A 22923-nucleotide genomic window follows, 5' to 3' on the forward strand; every position below is an offset into this window, starting at 1 on the left:
AGAAGCTGCTGTCCTGCAATGTGTGATCGGCGAGGTTCTGTGAAATAAACGCTACATTAGAACCAGCGGCGCTTTTAAGGGGCCTTAAGTGCATCGAGAATGCTTTTTGTCTAAAATAAACACGCGTCGCGCTCCCTTTGCTTTCGTGTAAACCTCACTTCTCTTTACTACTCAAATGATGGTACATTTTACACAGCTCATTGTTGAGACGTCAGTTGCACGCAATGCATGCAATACATACTCCGTACAGCCATTCAGTCCTAATTATGTTTCTTAGAGACATCGAATGCGAAAGGGCATGGAGTTCAAGACCAGAGCCAACATTTTGGCCGTGTTCTAGGCAGTTAAAGCATTTCACCTGTATAATGCTACTCTGCCAGCGACAGAGCTCTAACCCCTTGGTCAAAAGCAGGTGGTTGCTGTTAGATGTCTTTGATCATCCTGAGGGAAGAACTTAGCCCTTTCACGCTTTTGATCGTCAATTTTGCACACAATATTTTTAGAATGGCTTTGTAGATGGCAAAAGTTCGCAAAAGTTTTGAAAGCAGAAAAGCAAGTTTTTCGGGGTGCCGATTAAAATGAAGCCTTCTGCCAGTGCAGAACTAACTGGCCCAAATTTTACAATGGCAGAACTGGAGGCAGGAACAAGTGTTCTCAGCAAGGGGATGAGGCTCATGGTCACAGGTTCGCAAATCACGTGCTGTGTTTCCGTAGAGAGCGCATGACGAAGTTGACGGGGCGCGTTCTCCCACTTATCCCGTGGTAACGACAGAATTTCTGGGATGACTCGTCTTTAGATACTGTCAACGCCAGTGACTACGGCGATTTAAATAAAACCAGCCAAGCAGACGACGAGCAAGAGTTAGTGATTGATATCGGTCCATATTTGGCCCTGGAGGCTACCCAGAGCACGAAAGCTTGAATTGGCGTTTCCTTTGTGAACGGGGACAAACGGTAAATGCTTAAAGTTTCAAACGTCTAGAGTGGATGTTTCTTTTTTGTTTTTGATTCACTGCTCTCCGCGATTCATGAGTGTATTTTCGATCTGGCGTTGGGTGATTGTCGAGGCAAAGCGGAGGGTGTTTGCCGTTTCTTCCTTGCTCTCCTCCCTCGGTGAGATGTTGAGCACCACTAGTGCCTTGCTGTTGCCGCCCAAACAATCCATGAGGATATGTGTCAGCTTGGAGTTGCGGTACGGCACGTAACGAGATCGTCTGGAGAGTGCATTTAGGACATTCCTCATGTTCACAAGGGACCTGTCGACGTTCTTTGTCTTCTGGAGACTGCCACCATCATTTTTGCACTCGCACAGTCGTTCGCTGCCTGCCATGTCAACCATGCTTATGAGCCCTCGACAGGCGAGTCCCGTGCTTACGTTGAGCGACGTAATTTCTAGGCGGAAGACCGAGTGCGACCGGGATGTCCGCTCCGGAAACTTTGTGGCTGTCACGGCCCGGTTCTTCCGTGCACGCTGAAGTAGTTGAGTAAAATGTTGGAAAGACTTGACAGGTACCTGAGTAAGGTTTACCACACTGACAAGCCCGTCTCTTGTCGTCATCTTGAACGGAAGATCCGCCGCCTTGGCTGTGCGCGAGGGTGGAATTAGAAGGTCGCGCAGTGTCTCGTTGTACACCTCCACAATGCTAGCTACCATTGAATAATTCCAGCAGGAGTCACTCTGAGAAGCCGCGAATACCTGTTGTATAGCACGGGGGATAATTCCTCTTCTAATGTCGTCATCACCTCCCTCCATGGTGTACGTCTTGCCGGTGCCTGAATGACCGTATGCAATGATACACACTCGCCTGCCATCGAGCGCATTTTTGACAAGCTGGGATATATCTGCGTACACGTCAGCCTGGCTTTCCACGGCAGAGAAAATTCGGTCGAAACTGACGGTCAGGACTCTCTCTTCTTGATTTCCTGGGCTCATGTCGTGAACATCAATGGTTTTGTCGTCTCGAAGCGTAAAGAAAGGCTGGTGCGCGTTGTCCTCAGCGGGCAGCAGAGGACGCACCCGGCAGAACACGAGAAATTTGTTGTCCATGTTTATACTCCGTCGCCGCTGGTGTTGCTCTGAGGCTTTGATCTGGCTTTCCTGATCCGCCACCTTGTCACCCAGGTCGGTGGCGAGACGCAGGAGCTGTTCCTTATCTTTGGTGAGTGACACAACTTGTTTCTTCAGGGATTTTTCGACTTCCAGCAGGGTGGCGCTCGTGTAGGGAATATCTGCCAACCTTTTAGCTACTGCGCCTAATGTCTGCTGCAGCATCTCCAGTTGTTCTGCGCCTCCTTCAATTAATTTCACAGTAAGCAAATCTCTTTCCGCCGTAACTGTAGCCAGTTTTGCGCCGATTTCGGCGACAGCCGATTGGTGTCCGGAGGCCGAAAGCCTGCCCCTATTAGCGCCTTCAAGGTTACGACAAAACGACGGCCCGTCGAGCTTTTTCACGCGGTTTGCGGTTTTCGTGCAGACTTTTTTCTTAGCTGTGGAAAAGTCTTTCGCATTCTTGAGACTCGCCACGGGTCTTTGGCTTCCGGCTGGCGTGAAATTACTTGTTTCTGCAGTGCAATCTTGGGACCGGCCACGTTTCTCGGGGCCAAGCTTTAAGCCTGGATGAGACAGTCTCGTGTTGAGAGGGCTGCTGGAGATGGGCGTGGAGCTTTTGGAGTGCTCCACAGGTGTTTCGGTAGTGTTCCGCCGGGCAGTTTCTTCAGCCTGGATTCGAGGACGCTTCCTCTGTGGGCTTGCGCTGACCCTATGGTCCGAAGCAGCGGGTTGAAGCGTACGTCGGCTCATCTGCTGACGTCCGTCCTCTGCAAAGCAAAAGCAAAAAAAAAAGTAGTAGCCAGGTATAGCACGCGGGACACCGGACTGGCGCAAGAGCACGAGTGTCTGGCATTGCCTTCGTCGTCTTTGAGGGGGGGGGGGGGGGGAGGGGGATGCTTGCTGTCGGTTATGTCTTATTTCGTAGGCATCTATAGGTCACTCCGCACTAAGTAATCCAGGATTAGCGCTCGACCATTTTCCTTTTTATTTTAAGATAGCATGGCCTAGCGTGTTACTGTGACAAACAATATTCCAACTTGTATTTTTTTTTTTTCGAAAAAAGCTGTATCGCACCGTCGCCATAAGCTAAGCCCCGCCGGGGTGGTGCAGTGGTAAGACGCCCGACTGCTGTCCGGAATACCCGGGTTCGAACCCGACCTCGGCGGGTGCGTTTCGATGGAGGCGAAACGAAGAGGCGTCCGTGTCCTGTGCGATGTCAGCGCACGTTAAAGATCCCCAGGTGGTCGAAATTTCCGGAGTCCTCCACTACGGCGTCTCTCATAGCCTCAGTCGCTTTGGGACGTTAAACCCCCCAAACCAAACCAAACCAACCAGCCATAAGGTTAAGTGTTTGGGAAACCTCTGCACACAAAAGGAATCGTAAGGGATAAAACTTTCGACTTTTAATTATCAGGCCCTTCAATAAAAATATTATGTACATTGTATTTTCACTTGCAGTAAATTGAACTGAATTTATTTTTATGCTTTAAAGTACAAACCAAAAAAGGGAGGCGCAAGATGAATCTTTGAATTTCTTAATCAAATTTTACGCTCTGACAGCTATGATGTTAGCGTAAGGTGCGTCCATAAAATAATTCTTCCTCGCTGAAAATTATTTTGGGGGCTTATTCAGCCGCCAGTTCAGTGGCGAGTTCTCGGTAAATTTAGGAGCGTTAGCAAGTTTCGAAATATCATTTACTGGCATTTTATTATCAAAGTTTAATAAAAATCATGATTGTTTTAAGCGAGAAATTAATTTTGTAGTTGAGCCCTCCGTGTTTGATCTTCACGGCAGTGAACGCGGCAGCCGACTTCAAGGAGACATATGAACACCGCAGCACGGCATGTGATCTCTGAGCTAGTTTTACTCCGACTGCTCCAAGCGCCACTTTTCCAATGAATTTTCTCATTAGAGACCTAAAGCTCATCTCGGTGGAAGGGAAACCCCGTACAGTTTACACTAAGGAACACTTCTCCCTCTGTTCGTGCTCGGCTGAAAGCTGCCGATTCGTTATACGGCCCTTCTCTTAGCTGCGGGATGAAGATTGTCGCTGCACCAGTCTTGGCTGTCATCTTCAGTTACCGTGCCTTGTATGCTGATCCTCCTCGCACGCTGCCGCTTTATTTTTGTGTCGTCTTTTTTTGTTTTGCATGCTTTCGCTGTAGCAGATATCTGGGTTTGCAAAGTTGGCATCGCCCACCCCTAGCGCTCCATTGTATCCAAGCAAGTCATGTGCAGACCTGCAGCCAGCAGGAAATGTGTCGCCGTGGACAGCAAGCACGATGCGTGCCAGGACTCAACTTGCAAAATTATTTTGTTTTCGTCTAAAGCGAAAATGAATTATATTGAACATCCAGTGTTAAATGCCGATGAATAATTCTGGACAGCCTATTGTCATGTTTTATTAAGTACTTCACTGCTGAATGGGCGGCTCAATATGCCTCAAAATAAAAATTTTCTCATATTTCTTTGGAGCACCAAGCTTACGCGTTTGACTCTGACATATTTCCTATAGTGTCTGTGCCTTCTGAGCAATTTTGAAAAAGAGCTGAAATGAATACTGTGGTACAAATCATCATCCACCGGACTGTAATAACTCCAGTGTGAAGGCCTCTCTAAAATTTCTTCTAATGAACCCGATCCCGTGCTAGCTGCATCCACTTGACACCTTTGAACCTCGTAACTCCTCCACCTACCTAATTTTCATCCGCCTGCTGCTACGCTTTCCTTCCCTTGGATCCAGTTGGTTGTACGTAATTGGTTATCCTGTCTTCGCGCTGCATGTCCAGCCCATGTCGATTTCATCTTAATTTAGGCTGGAAGGTCAACTACTTGAGTTATTTCTCTGACCCACTCTGCATGCTTCTTATGTCTCAACGTTACGCATGCCATTTTCCGTTCCTCTGCGTTGTCCTCTACGTAAGTAGAACCGTTTTTGTTAACCTCCATGTTTCGTCCCCATAGTTGAGTGCTGGTAGGATGCAACTGTTTTACACTTTCCCCTTGAGCGATACCGGTAAGCTACTAGTCATAATGTGTGACCACCTTCCAAATATTCCAAATACGGACCATCCTAATATATTCTGCCAGTTATTTCTCTTTCGTAGGCCGGATCAGCGGGTATTACCTCTCCTGAATAGATATATTCGCCAACCACTTCCAGCGCTTCACTATCTATTGTGAACTGCTGTTCCTTCCCGAGGTTGCTGAACATTACATTAGTCTTCTGCATATTGGTTTTTAAGCCTACCTTTCTACTTTTCCTCTCTAGGTAACCAATCATTCTTTGCAGTTCATCTCCTGAGTTACTTAGCAAGGCAATGTCATCAGCAAATCGCAGATTACTGAGATATTCTCCATCGACCCCGCTGCCTAACTGCTCCCATTCCATATCTTTGAATACGCTCTCTAAGCAAACAGTAGATAGGACTGGGGAGATGCTGTCTCCTTGCCTAACACCTTTATTAATTGGATTTGTATCACTTTCTTTATGCGGAACTGTGGTTGGTGTGCAGCCACTATTGATATCTTAAAGCGCTTTCACATATGGCTCAACTACACCCTGATCTCGGAATGCCTGCAAGAATGCCGATGTTTATACGCAGTCAAATGCTTTTCCCTAATCAATAAATTCTATGCATAAGAGCTGGTTATATTCCGAGCATTTTATTGTCACCTGCTGGTTGATGGCACGGATGTGACCGGTAGCAGAGAACCCGAAACCTGCTCGATCTTTTGTTTCATTGAAGTCTAAATATGTCCAGATACTATTAGCGATTACCTTAGTAAATACCTTGTAAGTATAGCGGATATTGATCTTATTTTTGTTAGCGTCCCCTTCTTATGAATTAAGATAATTTTAGATTCCGGTACTTTCGTTGTTATCAGATATTGCGTATATAGGGCGGCCAATTTTTCTAGCACGATATCGCCTCCATCCTTCAACAAATCTGTAGTTACCTGAACCTCTCGAGCTGCTTTCCGCCTTTTCATAGCCTTTAACGCTTTCTAAACCTTCCCTTCGTTATTAGCGGAATGCCTGATTGTTCTACACTACAGCCAATCTCATTTTGGTCCTGACTACTTCGGCCACTTTATAGGTCTGTACAGAATTCCTTGGCTACCTTATCTTGTCCATGTTACAACGACATTTCCCGCCTTGTCCCTCAGTGCATACATCTGATTTTAGCCTATGCCTAATTTCCTCTCTAGAGCCTTTAGGCTACGACCGTTCTTTAGAGCATGCTCAATTTTACGCATTTTATACTGCCTTATATCGGCCACTTTGCGCTTAGTGATTAGTTTTGATATCTCTGCCAGTTCTATATAGTCCGCTGGGTTGAAGGCTTTCATATTTTGGCGCTCCAAATGAAATCTTTCACCTCTTTAGATAGCTACCCGTATCATTTTTAACTATTCTACTGCCTAATTCTACCACGCAATCAGCAGTGATATTTCAGAAATTATTTTTCATCTCTTCTAGGCTACGGCTTCCTCGGCTAGCGCTGAATATCTATTGTGCAGCGGGACCCTGAATTCTCCTACTTTTCCCCTTAAAGCTAATTCGTTGATGGAATTCTACCTCACTAATCGATTTCGTTGCCTCTTCAAATCCAGATCAATTTGAGACGTTAACATCCTGTGCTCACTGCATCGAACCTTTCCGCTTACCTCTATATCCTGCACAATCACAGAATAACAACACAGTATGAAGTCAAATTCAATCTTAGTTTCCCCGCTAGGGCTTTTCCATGTCGACTTCCATTGCTTCTGTTTGCTAAAGAAGGCATTGCGTTCAGCAAACTCGACTATTACTTCCACCCTGCTATTCCTTAGCCCAATGCTAGAGTGGGCCACTGCCTGGTCTCCAGCTTGCTTTCTGCCTACCGTGGCATTGAAGTCGCCCATCAGTAGTGAACACTGTGTTTTTACGTTCCTCTTGCCGATTCTACATCTTCGTAGACGCTTCGACTGCCTGGTGACCATGACTACATATAGGCGCTTATGCCTCCACAACCTTCGGAACATACCGCTTATTAAAGTTAAATACGATGCCTGCAGCCTCACATTAATGCGATACTCTCATAAACAAAGTTTGAAAACAGAAATTCTATATCTATTTCTGTTTATCTGCTTTGGATGTTCATATATAAACAAAAAGAACGAAATTTACATCACATTTTTTGGCGTATGAACGCGCAATGCGTCTTATTTGTATGAAATGCGTTTTACATTTATACTCGTAAATTTAGGACAGCGGCCACGGTCCACAATATTTTTCGCGAAAACATGCTGGGAAATCTTTGTCGTATAGAGAATGTATTGGCCATGAATTGTAAAGAAAACAAAAAGCGGTCAAGTGCAAAGCCTGAGTCAGCTGACCTAGAATGACACTCAAGGAAATTCACGAAAGGTGAACTAAAAAGCTATTTGTATATCCCGCCACATTGGAGCCCAAGTCGGTAGACAGACACTTGAGCTTTTCCTTATCTCTGGTGATTGACGAGCCAAATCCACGAAAGAGTTCGCTTCGGAACACGTTCGATTTCTCTTTCGTCGCCAAGAGTCTGACGTCAGATCACAGAGGCGGCACCAAGCAATTTGTAGACGTCATCAGACATGTCACTCAACTGAAAGCGAACTCGTTCGGTTGCTGTGTGCGGTACCGTGGAAGTGGTGTGCGCTTCAGCATAAGAAACGTGTTGGTCTCTCCCGTCACCCGTCTCTTGTTCGCAGAGCTCGGTGAATGTGACTGGCGGCTTCGGCGGTCGCGCGTACGTGATAATCTTTTCGACATGCCAGACGATGCTTTCCGGAGGCACTTCAGTCTGTCGAACTGAAAACTTACCGTGACCCAACGAGAACAAGCACGCATACAAGAGAACGGAAACTACTCTGCGAGCTGCGAAAAACGTTGCAACTTTTCCAAAATAAATCGTATGTTCATAATTTTATACGATGTACTCAATAAATTTTCAGTACTGTAGCCAAATACATACATTTAGAGCTGACTGCGCTGAAAGTAGCATATGACTCCTTAAATGCACAAGAAACCGAGATAGAACCGCCCATCAAACCCGATTGGCTGTAGTGGGCCCCCTCGTTCGCCCAGAATTTGCGTCGCCCCCTTTCTCCCTCCATGCCTACTTCAAATTGACGTCCCTGCAAAGCGAACGCGTTATAAAGCGAACTATTTCGTGGATTCGGCCCGCGGTGGCGCTCTGGTAAAGAACATTGCCAATCTGCAAGTAAATACGGCTAATATATGTTGCAGCGTCTCCAGCTGCTCTGCAACGAATTGGATTAATTTCCCAGTGAGCATATCTCGTTCTGCCGTAACTCTAGCCAGTTTGATCTCGATTTCGGCGAAAGACAATTGCTGTCCAGGTAGAAAAAGCCGGCCCCTATTAACGCTCTGAAGGTTATGATAAGACGACGGCCCGTCGAGATTTTGCACACGGGTTGCGGTTTTCGTGCAGAGTTTTTTCTTAGCTGTGGACAAGTCCTTCGCATTCTTGAGACTGGCCATGGGCCTTTGGCTTCCGTCTGGCGTGGAACTGCTGGTTGCTACAGCGTTATCTTTGGAACGGCCATGTTTCTCGGGGCGAAGCTTTAAGCCTGGATGGAAAAGGCTCTTACCTGTGTGGAGAGGGCAGCCGGAGACTGTCGTGGAACTTTTGGAGTGCTCCACAGCTTCCTCGGTAGTGTTCCGCCGGGCACTTTCTTCAGCCTGGATTCGAGGACGCTCCCTCTGTGGGCTTGCGCCGACCCTATGGCCCGAAGCAGCGGGCTGAGGCGTACGTCGGCTCATCTGCGGACGTCCGTTCTCTGCAAAGCAGTAGCCAGGTATAGCCCGCGGGACACGAGACTGGCGCAAGAGCACGCGCGCCTGGGACTGACTTCGTCGTCTATGATGGGGTGGGGGGATGGGAGGACGCTTTCTGTCGGTTATAGGTCTGATTTCGTAGGCTTGTATAGGTCACTCCACACTAAGTAATCAAGGATGAGCACTCGACCATTTTCCTTTTTATTTTAAGATATCATGACCTAGTGTGCTACTGTGACAAACATTATCCCAACTTGTTTTTTTTTTGAAAAAAGCTGTATCGCGCCATCGCCATGGGTTAAGTGTTTGTGAAAGCTCTGCACAAAAAATGAATTTTAAGGATAAAACTTTCCACATTTAATTATGAGGCACTTCAATAAAAATATTATGTGCATTGTGTTTTCACTTGCAGCAAAATGAACTGAATTTGCTTTACTCTTTAAGTGCAAACCGCAAAAGGAAGGTACGAGATCAATTTTTGAATTCCTTAATCACATTTTATGCTCTGACAGCTATCATGTTTGCGTAAGGTGCGTCCATAAAATAATTCTACCTCATTGAAAATTATTTTGGGGGCTTATTCAGCCGCCAATTCAGTGGCGAGTTCTCGGTAAATTTAGGAGCGTTAGCAAGTTTCGCAATATCATTTAGTGGCATTTTATTTCAAAGTTTATTAAAAATCATGATTGTTTTAAGCGAGAAATTAATTTTGTAGTTGAGCCCTCCGTGTTTGATCTTCACGGCAGTGAACGCGGCAGCCGACTTCAATGAGACATATGAACACCACCGCACGGCACGTGATCTCGGAGCTATTTTTACTCCGACTGCTCCAAGCGACACTTTTCCAATAAATTCTCTTATTAGAGACCGAAAGTTCTTCTCGGCGGAAGAGAACCCCGTACCGCTCACACTGCGGAACACTTCTCCCTCTGTTCGTGCTCGGCTGGAAGCTGCGGATTCGTTATATAGCCCTTCTACTAAGGAAAGGTTTGGACCACTACTAAGGAAATTTTTAGAAAAAGAACCACTAAGGAAATTTTCGAAAAGTCAACCAACATGCTATTTCTTTATCGTGAAAGCGAATGAAGAAGTGATGACAGAATGTTGTTTTCCTAAATGTTTCTGTTTCCTAAATGGTGTCACATGAAATGGTGGCATCATTCAAGCGAGATTTGCGTCCTTTGCAGTGATGACATTTGGAAGCAAGGTTGGTGCAACATGCGTTGTCTGATCGCCCGTCTTGGCATGTTCCCTCAGTCTAGTGTTTATAAGTTCCTTCCGTTAAGATATTCTATTGGTGCGTTCCTGATGATCCTAGGAACCTTGCTCTTGTTTCAATACGCTTAAAAACGTGTTTTCCGGCTACTTAACGAAAACATTTATTATACATCTATTTGACGTCAGTTAAAGGAAGTCGGCATAATATGCGTTTTTTTCCTCCACTTCTGCTTTTATGCACTATGCCGGGAGATTTTGCTCGTGACGCGGCCATTTACCTACACACATAATCTCCCCTTCTCTACTCCCCTCTTCCGCAGATCGATATTCCTACTAGCGACGATTTATAAAATTTATTCACATCCTCCCTCTCTGCGACGAGGGAATCAGAAAATTCGGATTCATTGATGGGTTTTATTCTAATACTGCGAAATAGCATAAAATGTGTCCAGAGGTGAGTGTCTGAGACATTATTAACTTTTGCGCAACATGATCCTACAAACCTGCATTCACAGTTATGCTGATGACGATAAAGCACCTTTTTTTTAGGCGTGCCTAAGGCATGTCAGGCCTCGTTTTGCGTACATGATGCAACTGTTTAACCGACATTTCGCGAAGTTCGCAGTTACTAAGCAGACAGTGAGAGTAGTTTAAAATCTGCTGCTAACGGGAGATAGACAGACTCTACTACACCCGGGAAATGAGCGTGCATTGCGCCATTAACTGTGCACACACCGTTCTTCAAGCAGGCCAGTAGGTGAGCACTTCAGCAGCAGGAAAATATCGTTGGCTCAAATGAAGGTACGCCGTAGTTATGCAGATCGTGGCATACGTGAGGGGAAAAAAAAGAACGATAAAGATGGATGGTGCAAGTGCTTCGGGCAGGAAAAAGACGATGCAATCTACCCACATGACTACGAGCCACAATGTGCACAATGTGGCACGGAGGCGGACTTATACCACATGGTGTGGGGTCTGTCAGTACGACACAGTAGTAGAAGGGATAAAAAGCCCGACGATTGAGCGGTGAAAGGAAATGCTACTCGGGCCCGAACATTCAGCACGAGCTGACTGTAAGGACAAGGGCGGCTGGAAAATCTAATAGACTCCAGGAGGAGCGCTTCGTCATCTGACGCGAAGGTGTTGTGTACAAGATTCCTTTGACATGTGGGAAGGCGTATGTGGGGCACACAGCCCGAAGCCTCATTGAGAGGTTAAGAGAACACTGAAATGCGTGTGCCACATTGTCGACCGTAGGAAACCTGGCAACACATTTCTCTCGTTGTGGAAAGGATGGCACTCAACAGGACTCAAGGGGTAAACATAGCCAGGTTCAAGGAAACCAAGGAGCTGCCTCACGTAATAGACGCTTTGAAAAGAGAGATAATTGAAGCATTTAAGAGGATTTCGGGTCAAGAAGGGGAATGCCTGACTTCGTTCGTTTGGACAACAGGACAAGAAGATAGGCACAATTTGCTATTATTTTTGTCTCATTTTTTTCCTTCAGAATTTTTCTTCGCAATATTCATGAATTTTCTCAATTTTCTTCTTCCTATTGTACCCTTACGTCTTTTTTGTCATGTTTTCTTCTTCTTCATACCAGCAATAATAGCCAGTAAGTAGAGTGCGCATCATGGATGGGGACGTCTTGATGTAATCTCGTGTGCGTGTGTGTGTCTTTGCAGCGACCGAAGTCTTCAGACTCCCGGGTTTATTCCAATAAATCATCCTCATCATTACCATCATCATCAGGACAGTGGCCCGTGCAGGCTCGCAGTGCATGATTCCGCATAGAGCGCGCGACAAAGACGACATCAGAGCTTCTCCAACGGACGCCGCCGAAATGGATGACGAAGGGCACAATGACATCAACAGCTTCTACATATACATTCCAGTCGATGAGGGTGAAACCACCGTTGACTGCGAAGACAACATTGACTACCAAGAAGAGGGCGCAGACTGGGTGAGTTTCCTACATAGACCTCGTAGACTGGGCCTGTCGGCCCTACGAAATTCGAACTTCTTTTTCGTTGAAGATAAGAAATAATAACGATGGGTGATTTCGAATATCGAGAGCTGGTAGGCCAAACTTTATTCAGTCTTCATTCCTGCTACGTTGTTCTCTGTTACCGTTTGTTCTTTGTATTGTATTTTGTGTTTTGCCGTCGTATTGCTTCCCCTCTCCGAGCGTCCGGCAACAGTTAGGCTTTCATTCCCTGCTACTCGCTCCTTGTAATCGTACTATAATTTACAATTAGGAGCACAAGATGGACGCACGAAATGAAAAAAAATATATAGCACAAAATTAGCATACTCATCCCAATGCCTTTTTAGGCGAATAGGTGAGGCTCATTTTCATTGGAAAATTCCGTCCCACGAGAGAAAGGATTTTTCTCCGTTTTCAACCAACGCGTTTTTCCCTCTGTCTTAACCTCTTACTGCTCGACGCTTCCCATTCTCGGCTTCGTATCCTAAATAGTTTGGCCCTAGTCAGGTATTACCGAATGCAGTGTGAGAGTTGGACGAAATTAAACTAGATAAAATTTATGCGTTCAGGGGTTCTGCCTCACGCTAACAGCTTTTGTTTGTGTATGAAATTAATTCCTTCAACGCCGTTTTCCAGACATAAGCATGCGGACATTGCTTATGTTATATGAGGACAAGCGCTCTCTATTGTCGTGTATATACGAGTATTTAAAAAATTAATTTTTCTCATTTTAATTTCTTTTCCTCGCTTCCTTGGCGCTGCTTTGCTGACGTTTTTGCAACGCATTCGAGAAGATGACGCAGATGTTATGACCAGATCGAAACAAGTGTGATAGAAAATCGACATAGGTGGGTATACGGTCCAGGTTCGATTGCTTCAGGAGCGCGACTGCGGGAAGTGTACGGGCCGTATTCTTTGAATGCTTGAGCAAAATGGCGCAGTGTTGAGTACAGGCGCCGAACTGCGCAATCGTTAATTCTCGTTGCCTTGGGTCAACCTAAGTCTCTGTCATCGCGGCAAGCTTTGCGTTGCACTTAACACGCTCGTCCGTTTGCTGTTGTGTGTAACGGAACACTAATTCCGCCATCCTCCTGTACCATTTCACTTTTTGCACCACAGGCCAGGGGCACTGCGCGAGAACCTCTGCCGGATACAACTCCCCAGAGCCCCACATTGGATGACGAGGTGAACGACGCCATTGACATGAGCCTAAGACTCGTCTCCAAGAATCGTAAGCCTGCCCTGTTAGCACCATCGAGGTCGTTGTAAAGACAATCTCTTTGCGCTTACCTTTATGCCTAGAGGCTGGTGAACGTCTGACGCGCTTAGGAATGGCCCGCGTCCTCCCGTTGGTCTGTCATGTAATCGTGCAAAAGCGGCAGCAAGCGGTTTTGCACGACCTTTTCATTGGCGGAATATATGTCCGAAATGGAGAAACTGTATAATGATTAGCTCTCTAGCCGCATCGTATATGCAGACTTTCTCGTAAGGTGTACTGTAGCGGACGGCGCATAATATTAATGATGCATGCCGAAACAAGCAATATATATATATATATATATATATATATATATATATATATAACGTATTATAACGAGCGCCCTCATTTCCCCTAATTGATCTGCTTGTAGCTTACGGGGGTCTCGGTTCTGGCAGTCTTGAAGCCATAGGTAGCGTAAGAGGGTTCTAGCACAGCGTTCGCCCTCCCTCTTGATCACGTTCTACGTGACGCTGGCAGTAACAAAGGACGTTCTACGTCCACCGCTATAGCTGGGGGTGGCGCTGGTGAACACTCTCAAGGTTCGTATACAGACAACACAAATACCCAAGCAAGTAGCAGGGGGGACAGCGGCCGATGTAGCTCAGTTGGAAGAGCACCGGACGCGATATTCGGAGGTCGTGGGTTCGGTTCCCACCATCGGCACGTTGTTTTTTCTTCTACTTTGCGTTTAATAATCTTTCCCCTAAACAGATTGCACTACTAATTTCTGTGATTATCCAAGTAAACATTAAAAAAAAAAGACTTAAAGTACCATCCCCATCGCTTTCTTTGGCCTCGCCGACTGTTGGCTTCTTTCCTTCATATATATATATATATATATGTATATATATATATATATATATATATATATATATATATATATATATATATATATATATATATATATATATATATATACCTTGAGAGTGTTCACCAGCGCCACCCTCAGCCATAGCGGCGGACGTGGAACGTCCTTTGTTACCGCCAGCGTCACGTAGAACGTGATCAAGAGCGAGGGCGAAAGCTGTGCTAGAACCCTCTTACGCTACCTATGGGTTCAAGACTGCCAGAACCGAGACCCCCCGTAAGCTACAAGCAGATCAATTAAGGGGAAATGAGGGTGCTCGTTATAATACATGAAGGAAAGAAGCCAACAGTCGGCGAGGCCAAGGAAAGCGATGGGGATGGTACTTTAAGTCTTTTTTTTTAATGTTTACTTGGATAATCACAGAAATTAGTAGTGCAATCTGTTTAGGGGAAAGATAATTAAACACAAAGTAGAAGAAAAAACAACGTGCCGATGGTGGGAACCGAACCCACGATCTCCGAATATCGCGTCCGGTGCTCTTCCAACTGAGCTACATCGGCCGCTGTCCCCCCTGCTACTTGCTTGGGTATTTATGTTGTCTGTATACGAACCTTGAGAGTGTTCACCAGCGCCACCCTCAGCCATAGCGGCGGACGTGGAACGTCCTTTGTTACCGCCAGCGTCACGTAGAACGTGATCAAGAGCGAGGGCGAAAGCTGTGCTAGAACCCTCTTACGCTACCTATGGGTTCAAGACTGCCAGAACCGAGACCCCCCGTAAGCTACAAGCAGATCAATTAAGGGGAAATGAGGGTGCTCGTTATAATACATGAAGGAAAGAAGCCAACAGTCGGCGAGGCCAAGGAAAGCGATGGGGATGGTACCTTAAGTCTTTTTTTTTAATGTTTACTTGGATAATCACAGAAATTGGTAGTGCAATCTGTTTAGGGGAAAGATAATTAAACACAAAGCAGAAGAAAAAACAACGTGCCGATGGTGGGAACCGAACCCACGACCTCCGAATATCGCGTCCGGTGCTCTTCCAACTGAGCTACATCGGCCGCTGTACCCCCTGCTACTTGCTTGGGTATTTATGTTGTCTGTATACGAACCTTGAGAGTGTTCACCAGTGCCACCCTCAGCCATAGCGGCGGACGTGGAACGTCCTTTGTTACCGCCAGCGTCACGTAGAACGTGATCAGGAGCGAGGGCGAAAGCTGTGCTAGAACCCTCTTACGCTACCTATGGCTTCAAGACTGCCAGAACCGAGACCCCCCGTAAGCTACAAGCAGATCAATTAAGGGGAAATGAGGGTGCTCGTTATAATACATGAAGGAAAGAAGCCAACAGTCGGTGAGGCCAAGGAAAGCGATGGGGATGGTACTTTAAGTCTTTTTTTTTTAATGTTTACTTCGATAATCACAGAAATTGGTAGTGCAATCTGTTTAGGGGAAAGATAATTAAACACAAAGCAGAAGAAAAAACAACGTGCCGATGGTGGGAACCGAACCCACGACCTCCGAATATCGCGTCCGGTGCTCTTCCAACTGAGCTACATCGGCCGCTGTCCCCCCTGCTACTTGCTTGGGTATTTATGTTGTCTGTATACGAACCTTGAGAGTGTTCACCAGTGCCACCCTCAGCCATAGCGGCGGACGTGGAACGTCCTTTGTTACCGCCAGCGTCACGTAGAACGTGATCAGGAGCGAGGGCGAAAGCTGTGCTAGAACCCTCTTACGCTACCTATGGCTTCAAGACTGCCAGAACCGAGACCCCCCGTAAGCTACAAGCAGATCAATTAAGGGGAAATGAGGGTGCTCGTTATAATACATGAAGGAAAGAAGCCAATAGTCGGCGAGGCCAAGGAAAGCGATGGGAATGGTACTTTAAGTCTTTTTTTTTTTTAATGTTTACTTGGATAATCACAGAAATTAGTAGTGCAATCTGTTTAGGGGAAAGATAGTTAAATACAAAGTAGAAGAAAAAACAACGTGCCGATGGTGGGAACCGAACCCACGACCTCCGAATATCGCTGGACAGCGGCCGATGTAGCTCAGTTGGAAGAGCACCGGACGCGATATTCGGAGGCCGTGGGTTCGGTTCCCACCATCGGCACGTTGTTTTTTCTTCTACTTTGTGTTTAATTATCTTTCCCCTAAACAGATTACACTACTAATTTCTGTGATTATCCAAGTAAACATTAAAAAAAAAAGACTTAAAGTGCCATCCCCATCGCTTTCCTTGGCCTCGCCGACTGTTGGCTTCTTTCCTTCATGTATTATAACGAGCACCCTCATTTCCCCTTAATTGATCTGCCTGTAGCTTACGGGGGGTGTCGGTTCTGGCAGTCTTGAAGCCATAGGTAGCGTAAGACGGTTCTAGCACAGCTTTCGCCCTCGCTCTTGATCACGTTCTACGTGACGCTGGCGGTAACAAAGGACGTTCCACGTCCGCCGCTATGGCTGAGGGTGGCGCTGGTGAACACTCTCAAGGTTCGTATACAGACAACATAAATACCCAAGCAAGTAGCAGGGGGGACAGCGGCCGATGTAGCTCAGTTGGAAGAGCACCGGACGCGATATTCGGAGGTCGTGGGTTCGGTTCCCACCATCGGCACGTTGTTTTTTCTTCTACTTTGTGTTTAATTATCTTTCCCCTAAACAGATTGCACTACTAATTTCTGTGATTATCCAAGTAAACATTAAAAAAAAAGACTTAAAGTACCATCCCCATCGCTTTCCTTGGCCTCGCCGACTGTTGGCTTCTTGCCTTCATGTATTATAACGAGCACCCTCATTTCCCCTTAATTGATCTGCTTATATATATATATATATATATATATATTTATATATACCAGTTAATTCTTCTAGCAAGACTAAATATTGGTACGTGAATGTTTTTGATATCAGTAATATGCACACCAACTGATCAAACTCAGTGTGAGTTTCATTTGCCCTGAAATTATATTCAGTTGACGGAGTCAGTGACATCCCCACTTGCCGGCATGCAGTTCTTGTTTTAAAGATTTTTGTCAAAGCTGTTCAGTCCGCGATCAGGCAACTTTTTGTGCCCCGTTATTTCTTATAAGAGCCAGACTTTTGTTAACAGCTCCCTCTCTTTCTCTCTTTCTGTCAAAACTTTATTTTCCGCCGTAACTTTTGCGCGTCGCCAGCACAGCCAATGAGTTAGCCTGCTCGAAAGCTGTCTTTTGTGCGGGCACCTTGCTTCCTGTAAGGGATGTGAAGAAAGCGTGCCCTTTAGTCGTTGTAGCTTTAATAGCAAGGCTGCAGGAGCAGAGACACCCGAGGATTGTCGGCCTTGCAGGTCCGTACGCCGGCAAAAACGGAGCGAACGTCATCTGCTCTTTTCGTTGCGTCCATTGTTCGATGCATGGCATTCGGCCGTTTCGACTACTGGTCAAGCGGGACGGAGGGCCAGTTTCTCACGCGTGCATTGGAACATGTAGCGAGAGCATCATTACCATCCCTCATTATACCGGCTGTCTCGCCATGGCTTTCTGTGTGGTCACTGACCCGGTGTAGGTTCGGTCAAAGCGAGCGTGAAATATATCTACTCTTGCCGGACTCTCGGTGTGCCGCGTAATCTATCGTTTCTGTTCTGAGGAGTGAGTTTCGCCTATGGCAGCAGCCGGCATTGATCTCACTCGCACGATCACAACAGAGTAACGCAGAAAGCATATATGCCTATGGCCACAGGCCTGCATATTTTAGGCCTGCTTGTGGCGCAAACAGGGCAGAGGCTTCAACGCGCTGCCAACTTTAGCGCCAGGGCCACGGTTGTATTGTGGCGGCAGACAGAGAGCACCCCCAGTGCGTAGGTCGCGGATAAATCACGCGCCGCAGTTGTCGCTCAAGTTAGACCTTATCCTCGTCTTCTTTGGCTCAACATTATAAGGAGGGGGGTGTTACTAGATCAGCGGCGGTGGTGTGTCTGTCTGCAGTTGCAACGCGAACGTAAATAGCGAAATGAGGGGTACTGGGTAGTTTGTGTTCTAAAAAAATAATTTTCCGCTGCTTCACTGTAATGCCGTTTATATATCATGCTGCTCGTGAAAAGGTGTTGCATTCCTATTTATGGACACAGGAGTCTTGTAAATGTGAACTTTCACTTTATCTTGAAACACCATAGAGATTTTATCTCAAAAAGTGTAGGGCCGGTTTTCAAATTGCGAAAAGAGGAATACTTCTGCGTGAGTGCAGTCAAGTAGCTTGTCGAGCCTGCGGTCAGTCATTCCATATCAGGTCAGAAGTCTCCATTGACCGCCTCTTAAACCACCAGGGCCAGACGCTCGCTCCAATTGATTGCCGGCGGCAGGGTGGCAGGTTGCCTTGAGACGGACTGGGAGACAAATGGGCGTCTGTAATATCCCCTACCGTCCTGCGGTGGAAGGATTACAGCTGAGATGAACATTTTAGTACCATGTACCAGGAATGTTTTTTTTTAATCTGAACTTCAGCTTTTTCGGACACCGCAATTAACCAAAATATCATGAGATACAGTTCTGAAAATATTGATCGGATTGGTATATTCTTTTTATGCGTAAAAATACATAATCTTTTTTTTTGGTTGCAACGAGTGCTCAAGACTGCCAAAGAAAACCCAAGTGGCGCGTTTTTATAACGCCATGCTTCCATATAGAAGACCTGCGGTGTATTGATTTTTATAATTTTGTGATATGTAAAAATATTGGGTTCATACACTACAATTTGTTGGAGCAATGAGCTTGTTTAGAAATTCTGGATGTGGTTTAAAAATCCGTATTTTAATAGCTATGAGAGATACTTCTGTGTGGTATGTACAGATGGGTTGAACATAACGGCAGACATCATGCACGTGATAGAGATTAATACTAGACGATTACTTAGCCTGAATTGATAAACAAATTTTGTATCTTCAATGTTAAAGGCTTCAAAGGCGAATTTTCGGCATTTCTTATTTCTATCTGCACTGCCGATCAAAAATGGTAAAAACTGGGTTCAGCTTTGATGTTGACGGCTGTCGATTTCGTAACATTTTTATTAAAATAATGAATAAGGAGCTGATTTGTCATTTAGTTCATTATTAGAGTAATAATTATGCTTTATCATGTGCATTTGTATGCCTTGCTGCGCAATACAGTTGCAAACTGCAACGAGGTACACCTTGCAAATTTTCAAATAAAAATCTATAATCGTTCCTAAGACGGCGCTGAACAGGCTACAAAAACGCCTATGTGCGAAGCTAGATAGAGGGTTCAACGAAAAAAATAAGAAAAATTTACTAAGTTCTTGTAATTCATTTTTTTTTTTACTCTTTTCAGCGCAAAATGGTAAGCAAACGTCCTCTTTATATTTTTTTTCCTTAAGCAACTGTGGACTTGTAACAGCTTGCATACCAAACATTCAGCTTGTTTGAAGGTGTACGTTTGCTGTGCGTTTAAAACCGAAATGTAACCATAAAGTTTGACCTGATACCGAAGTGACTTGAGTATCCATTTCACATTTTATATCCTGGCTTGAGTTTTATTTGGGCTCAGTTGTGGGCAGTGTTTCGCATCCACACCAGAGCTCGAGAAACAAGGTTGTGAATACTGCCCGCTGATTTCTATTTACAAAAGTTGGATTACTTGGGAGCAATTATTTGGTGATAGAACGATACCATCACAGCGAGTTAGACCACGACATACAATAGAGGAACGCTTCACAAAGAGAAAGTTTTGAAAATTCTGCTGTTCTCACTAATCGTAGCCGGAATCTTGCGGAACTGCCGAATTCAGCCTAAATCTTGATAGAAAAAAAATAAAATTGAAGAGAAAAAATAATTGAATGAAACATACATTTGCATTCTGTGCAGTTTTCTGCTGCTTGGCTTATGAAGACTGGCTAGCAACGGTGATCGCCGTGAAGGGTGATAACGAATACAGCAAAACGCTCTCACTAGAGTTATGAGCTTCAGGGTTCCTATTGGCAAACATTTTCAGTCTAAAGACTGTGTGTAAGGTGGTGAGGCGGACCTAAGTAATAATAGATCATAAACATAACGGACAATGGGAATGACGTCTAATCTTGATAGCCTTTGCTACACGTGGAAATGAAGAGCGAGCAATGCCTTTGGGGAGTTTGGAGAGGAGGGACTTTCGATTGCTGCCAAGGGTCCGTATACGTAGATCTCGTGCCTCCACTTTACGTGCTGAATTCCCTGCCCTACCGGCCACGTCCAACACGATTATCGCCTTTTTTGTTCTTGTTGCCATAACAGGGAAGGACTGGGACTTAAGTCTATAACAATGTGGTATTTCTTCTGAGTTTTTAAATGATAGGAGAGCCAAGTTATTTCCATTCGCATTCGGCGCACAGTTGCAATCATACACTTGCGTGGGGTCCCCACGGCCGATCTAATGAGGAGGATGTTTTGCACACGCAGCCGAAATGGGCGACGAGGAGCTTGCAAGTGCGGTCATCGAACTGGCCTCACACGCTCTGGGTATTGAATGTTCTGTGACGACACATGACCTGCTCGCTCACCCATGGCAAGGTGTCTGTGTTAGCGAAGACACCGATACGACCGAAGGTGAGTGCAGCTTGCGTTGGTTTGTCTTCCTTGTTCACGCATCTTTCAAGGAGCACCGTTGTGGTTGTTTGTGATAATCAATGCCTTTAATTTAACATCTTTCAAAGAAGTATATATTTGTAACTTCAGTGCGCCATTCTGATGGTTTGTGGACAGGAGGTGGAAAGTGTGGAGGCAGAGAAAAAGCGAATGAAAACGTTTATTTGAAAAACCGACGAGTCTGCGGCACGGAAAGGGTTGGGCCAAATTACTCAGTAAGCGATGCTACCGCTGGTCCGCATTTCGCATGCAGGCTATCCCCTTTCAAGGCCCCCAGTAGGTTTTAAAAAGTAGGAATGGAGAAGACGTCGCATTTTCTCCTTTTTTTTGTGGACAGATTTGGTACATGAATTTGGTAAATATCATAGTTTTAATTCGAAAATGACGAATAATTTCTGAAAAAAAATCCTTAATCAATAAAATGGCAAAGTGCCAAGGTCATTAAAGTTGGGTAGCTTCTTCACTACTTCGATGTACAGCGAATTAAGCCCATTTTGGAATTAAACAAAACGCTTGATTTTTAACACCAGATTACGGATAGATATTTTCGTCCGGTCATCGGAGAGATGGTCACTCAGTTTCAGGAAACATTACTTCCCAAATGCTCATCACTAATCAATGGTAATTCTACCGAGGAAAAATTTTATGTATTGGCTAGCAAGAAGCTGTGAAAATGTTCTACTACTGCACGAGCTCCACCTAACTCGCGTATTCTCGAATAATGCAAAGAACCATGTTCCGATCTTTTTGTTTCCAGCTTTACTCAAGGGCCTAATATGTATAACCAAGATTCGCAACAGACATGAAAAAGCATTGATAGTTTCGCCAGAAGAAGCGGTAACTGCGAGTCAGCGATGACTCGTTTCCAATGTGCACTGCAGCAAAATAATAATAATAATAAAAAAAAAGCAAGTGTGGCAGCTTCAGAAATTTGTTTCTAATCTTAGCCTGTGGATAAAATATTTTCCCGGTTCGTCTGCAACAAAAGTTAGACTTCTACAATGCGCATTTGGACATCACAAAGGGCGCCGTAAGAAATACCGAGCCTCAAAGAGGACTCTTTTTTTTTTCGTAGAACGTAGTTGCTGTCTTTCAAATATGGTCCAGCCCAGCGGATCGATAAAGAAAAAAATAAGGCCTCTCCTTATAGGCCGCTGGGAGTCACAGCCCACAGCACTTGGTGAGCTTTGCGGTTCTCCAGAAACCTGGAGAAAGCAGGCACAGCAAAGTTGAAAATTGTCGCCTGTTTTTACGAATCCTGGTATGAAGGCAAATGTATAACACGCTGTCAAACTGCAGCTGCCGCTCAGTCGTCCAACCGCAGCCGGCCAGTGGCAGCGTCCTTTGTCACCACTGACAAAAAAAGACTGGCGAATTAGTTTATTGTTTCACGTATTTACACGTAGAGCCTTGTTAGTGACGTATCTGTCGTACTAACGTGCGAAGTTTACATTTTTCCTTTAAACCTTGTGCTAAGAAGGCATGATGAACGCGGCCGTCAGTGCACAGCAACCTGCCTTGACAAAAAAAAAAAAAAAAAAAAAAAAGACACGCCGAGGAGCAGATTAACCGCTAGTGCCTCTTCTTAATCGTGACGGCAGATACAACTTTAGTTCCCTCCGAACCGCATCTGATGTGGTAGGTCGGCTTCAAGCGCGTTTTCCTTCTGAACGGCCACAGAGCTAGTGAACGCTTTAAATGCCGTGATAGCGGCCTCAAATTCGCATGGGCGCAGCTTCGTCCCAGCTTCGGCAAATGTGGGAAAACTAAGATTTGTTTCCCTGAAACGTTTTTCTTTACCACTGTAACTGTACATGTAACTTTTTCGCTGCACTCAGCGAGAAAACACATTCGTGTCGAAAAAGGCGCGTCAAAGCGGGGAAAAACTACTGACTGCACATTTATTTATATTTTGCGCGGAGGCATGCCCATCTTTCTTTGCACTGCTATCAAAAGAGGAATAATTCGTAGATGCGGTGATTTTCTTGCATTGCGACTGCAGCAGAAACGTGCGCTACTTTTCGCTGTAAAGATCAATTACGGGAGCAGCGCTCTTCTTTCGGCATGAAACAGTTTAAAACGACATCAGTGAGAACGTTGACGTGGGGGCTAAATCGACACAAGAGAAGTGGAAGGCAGAAAGTAAGGCTTAAAGAGAGGTGGA

At 45.3% G+C, this 22923-nt stretch overlaps 2 protein-coding genes across 2 annotated transcripts; one reads left to right on the plus strand and one right to left on the minus strand.

The window, feature by feature from the left end:
• Positions 1-1009: 1009 nt before the first annotated feature.
• Positions 1010-2272, minus strand: LOC146172086 (uncharacterized). The gene has a single exon (XM_084585965.1). It carries the CDS (start codon positions 2270-2272, stop codon positions 1010-1012), a length of 1263 nt encoding a protein of 420 aa, XP_084442091.1.
• Positions 2273-11819: 9547 nt separating this feature from the next.
• Positions 11820-22138, plus strand: LOC146172087 (uncharacterized). The gene is made up of 4 exons (XM_084585966.1): positions 11820-12058; positions 13202-13313; positions 20574-20720; positions 22059-22138. The coding sequence occupies exons 1-4, from the start codon at positions 11876-11878 to the stop codon at positions 22136-22138; spliced, it is 522 nt and encodes a 173-aa protein (XP_084442092.1). The 5' UTR covers positions 11820-11875.
• Positions 22139-22923: the final 785 nt, after the last annotated feature.

This window comes from Amblyomma maculatum, unplaced genomic scaffold, assembly GCF_055883805.1.
Source record: "Amblyomma maculatum isolate TAMU_Amacu unplaced genomic scaffold, ASM5588380v1 scaffold_13, whole genome shotgun sequence".
NCBI lineage: Eukaryota > Metazoa > Arthropoda > Arachnida > Ixodida > Ixodidae > Amblyomma > Amblyomma maculatum.